Source organism: Cynara cardunculus, assembly GCF_001531365.2.
Source record: "Cynara cardunculus var. scolymus isolate 2C chromosome LG 13, CcrdV1, whole genome shotgun sequence".
Classification (NCBI taxonomy): Eukaryota; Viridiplantae; Streptophyta; class Magnoliopsida; order Asterales; family Asteraceae; genus Cynara; species Cynara cardunculus.
In genome coordinates, this window is record NC_037540.1 from 38,674,603 (window position 1) to 38,676,982 (window position 2,380).

A 2,380-nucleotide genomic window follows, 5' to 3' on the forward strand; every position below is an offset into this window, starting at 1 on the left:
TTACCAAGTTATATTTCCTTACCGGATGAATATGGTAATGACCAAAAATCTTACGTGGTAAGAGCAAAGACACGGACCGAAAGTCTTACCTGGTAAGTGATGACGACGGCTCTTACCACGGTAAACGCTTACCGTGTAAATTGTTACATGCGATGTCGTTTTGGTGGATTAAAATCTTACCCGGTAAGTAAATAGTAGTGTTAAGTTTTACCAGTAAGCACTTACCGGATAAATATTTGGTAAACGGCCCCTTAGTTTGATTCTTTGTCGGTACAGAAAGAAGGGTATACATTGGCTTTGAGACTGAAGGAGCCTTTTCAACTTAGCAAATTGACATGGGTGTTCATGAGAAACAATTAAATCAACTAAAATTAGTTTATATTACTAAAAAAATGTTGCTGTCAAACTGGTTGTTTTTTCTTTTGCTTTTCATCTATCATGTTTTTTTGTTGTACAAATCCTAAGAAGTAGGTGCCAACGGGCAGCAGGTAAGTATCCTGATCTACTGTGATGGTGACAATGGGCAGCATGTAAGTATCCTTATCCACCGTGATGATGACAATGGGCAGCAGGTAGTCAATGACAGTCTGGGTAGAAGGTTTGTTTAGCTGTATTGTCAGTTAAAAAATAGACCTTTGTTAATCGTTCTTCCTGGGCACTTTATAGGTAGATATTATTGTGAATAAAAAAGTATTCCCTATGTAATTGAATGTAAAGGGGTTATGTCCCTTTATTTAAGTGTAAGATTTAGAACCAAAGCACAATATATCTGGAACCAAATTAATGATTAAGGCTCTTGGTTCAATAGAATGGCATATGCTTGATGGGTCTCAATAGAAAGTGCTAAATAGAAACAGGAAACGAGTGCTTGCAATCTTATAATGCATTTGATTTTTGTTTCATGACATTTATTAGACGCTGTTATGTTTCAATTGCAGGTGTTTTAGGTGATACCAGACGACCAGATAAAACAAGTGTATCAACCCGGTTTGCAAGGTAAATATGTCATTTGAATGTTCATTTCACTTGGTAAGATTTTGAATCTTGGTTGGGGCTTGATGTTGGGTAGTTATTATTATCTGCAGCTGCTGTGGGTACGTTCTTACTTGTTGGGTAAGAGTCGTTACTCTCACTTATCGGGTAAGACTCTCGGTCCTTGTTATCGCTCTTACTGGGTAAGATTTTGAATCATTGTCATGTTAGTTCGATAAGGTAACGTGACCCAGTAAGCACTTACCGGGTAAACGTTTAGTAAACAGCCTCTTACTCTAGCTATTAGGTTAGGGACTTGCTAACCAAACCAAAAWWTTTACGTTAAATTTTTTCACCTTATGGGGTACATGATAACTTGAAATGTTGTTTCAGGGTGATGGCAAGCTCTATATCTTTCTTGAGCTCGTAATGGAAGGTTCGTTGGCAAAACTGTATGAGAGGTATGAACTGCAGGATTCCCAAGTTTCTATTTACACCAGGAAGATTTTGAGTGGTTTGAATTACCTGCATGATCGATTAGTAGTTCATAGGTAAATCTTCTTTCATTTTGGTGCTATCTATGGATGTATCCTGGCCAATTTTTCTAATTTGACTGTTATATTTTAATGTACTAGGGATATCAGATGTGCTAATATATTGGTAGATGTTAGTGGATCGGTGAAGCTTGCARATTTTGGATTGGCAAAGGTAAGCAAAGAACAAGGTTTTTGTTCTTCAATATCATCTTSTTTTCTCCATATGATTATTTTCTAATACAGTTGACTACATCTATCTTGTTAAGGAATGCTTATCAATATCCTTCTCCACTCGAGTTAGAAAGCTTTCAAGTACATATTACACTGCCTTCACTCTCGCTTCGCTTGTATCCACAAATATCTCCAAAGGATTTTGTCGGTGGTATAACAATTTCTCTATCTCATCTTCTGAAAATTTAATTTATATCCAAGTTATACAGTGATGAGAACGTTCAAAGATTGATCAACAGGTACTCAGCCAACTGGAATAYTGGATTATAGTCCATTTGATCCTACTGAAATTGCTTAAGTTCCATCTGTCTACCYGTATAACAATGTAATAAGTAGTTTTTATGTTGCTTTCAATGCGTTATATTGTAGAAATTAAAATTAATGATACCTTTTGTTTCTTATTTTTAGTCAGCTCGGAACTGGAAAACAATGAGTAGTGCCTTTGATGTCCTTTATGTGTTGAAGAGAGCGGGGTATATGAAATTCGAGTATATTGTGGTAACATTCCACTAAATGATGGTATTCCATGTATAATGGTAGTAAGTGCAAGTATTTTGATAGTCTGAATTTAGTTATTCAAGTGATACTTCCTCTTGTATTTATTTTAGTAGTACRTGGGTCAACYGTCAATGGAGCCAYTG

The 2,380-nt window shown here is 36.1% G+C and overlaps 1 protein-coding gene across 1 annotated transcript; it reads left to right on the forward strand.

Moving 5' to 3' along the window:
- Positions 1-519: 519 nt before the first annotated feature.
- LOC112525032 (mitogen-activated protein kinase kinase kinase 1-like) lies at positions 520-2,037 on the forward strand. Its single transcript, XM_025134974.1, has 7 exons — positions 520-530; positions 916-996; positions 1,086-1,113; positions 1,366-1,523; positions 1,608-1,680; positions 1,775-1,883; positions 1,979-2,037. Exons 1-7 carry the CDS (start codon positions 520-522, stop codon positions 2,035-2,037), a joined length of 519 nt encoding a protein of 172 aa, XP_024990742.1.
- Positions 2,038-2,380: the final 343 nt, after the last annotated feature.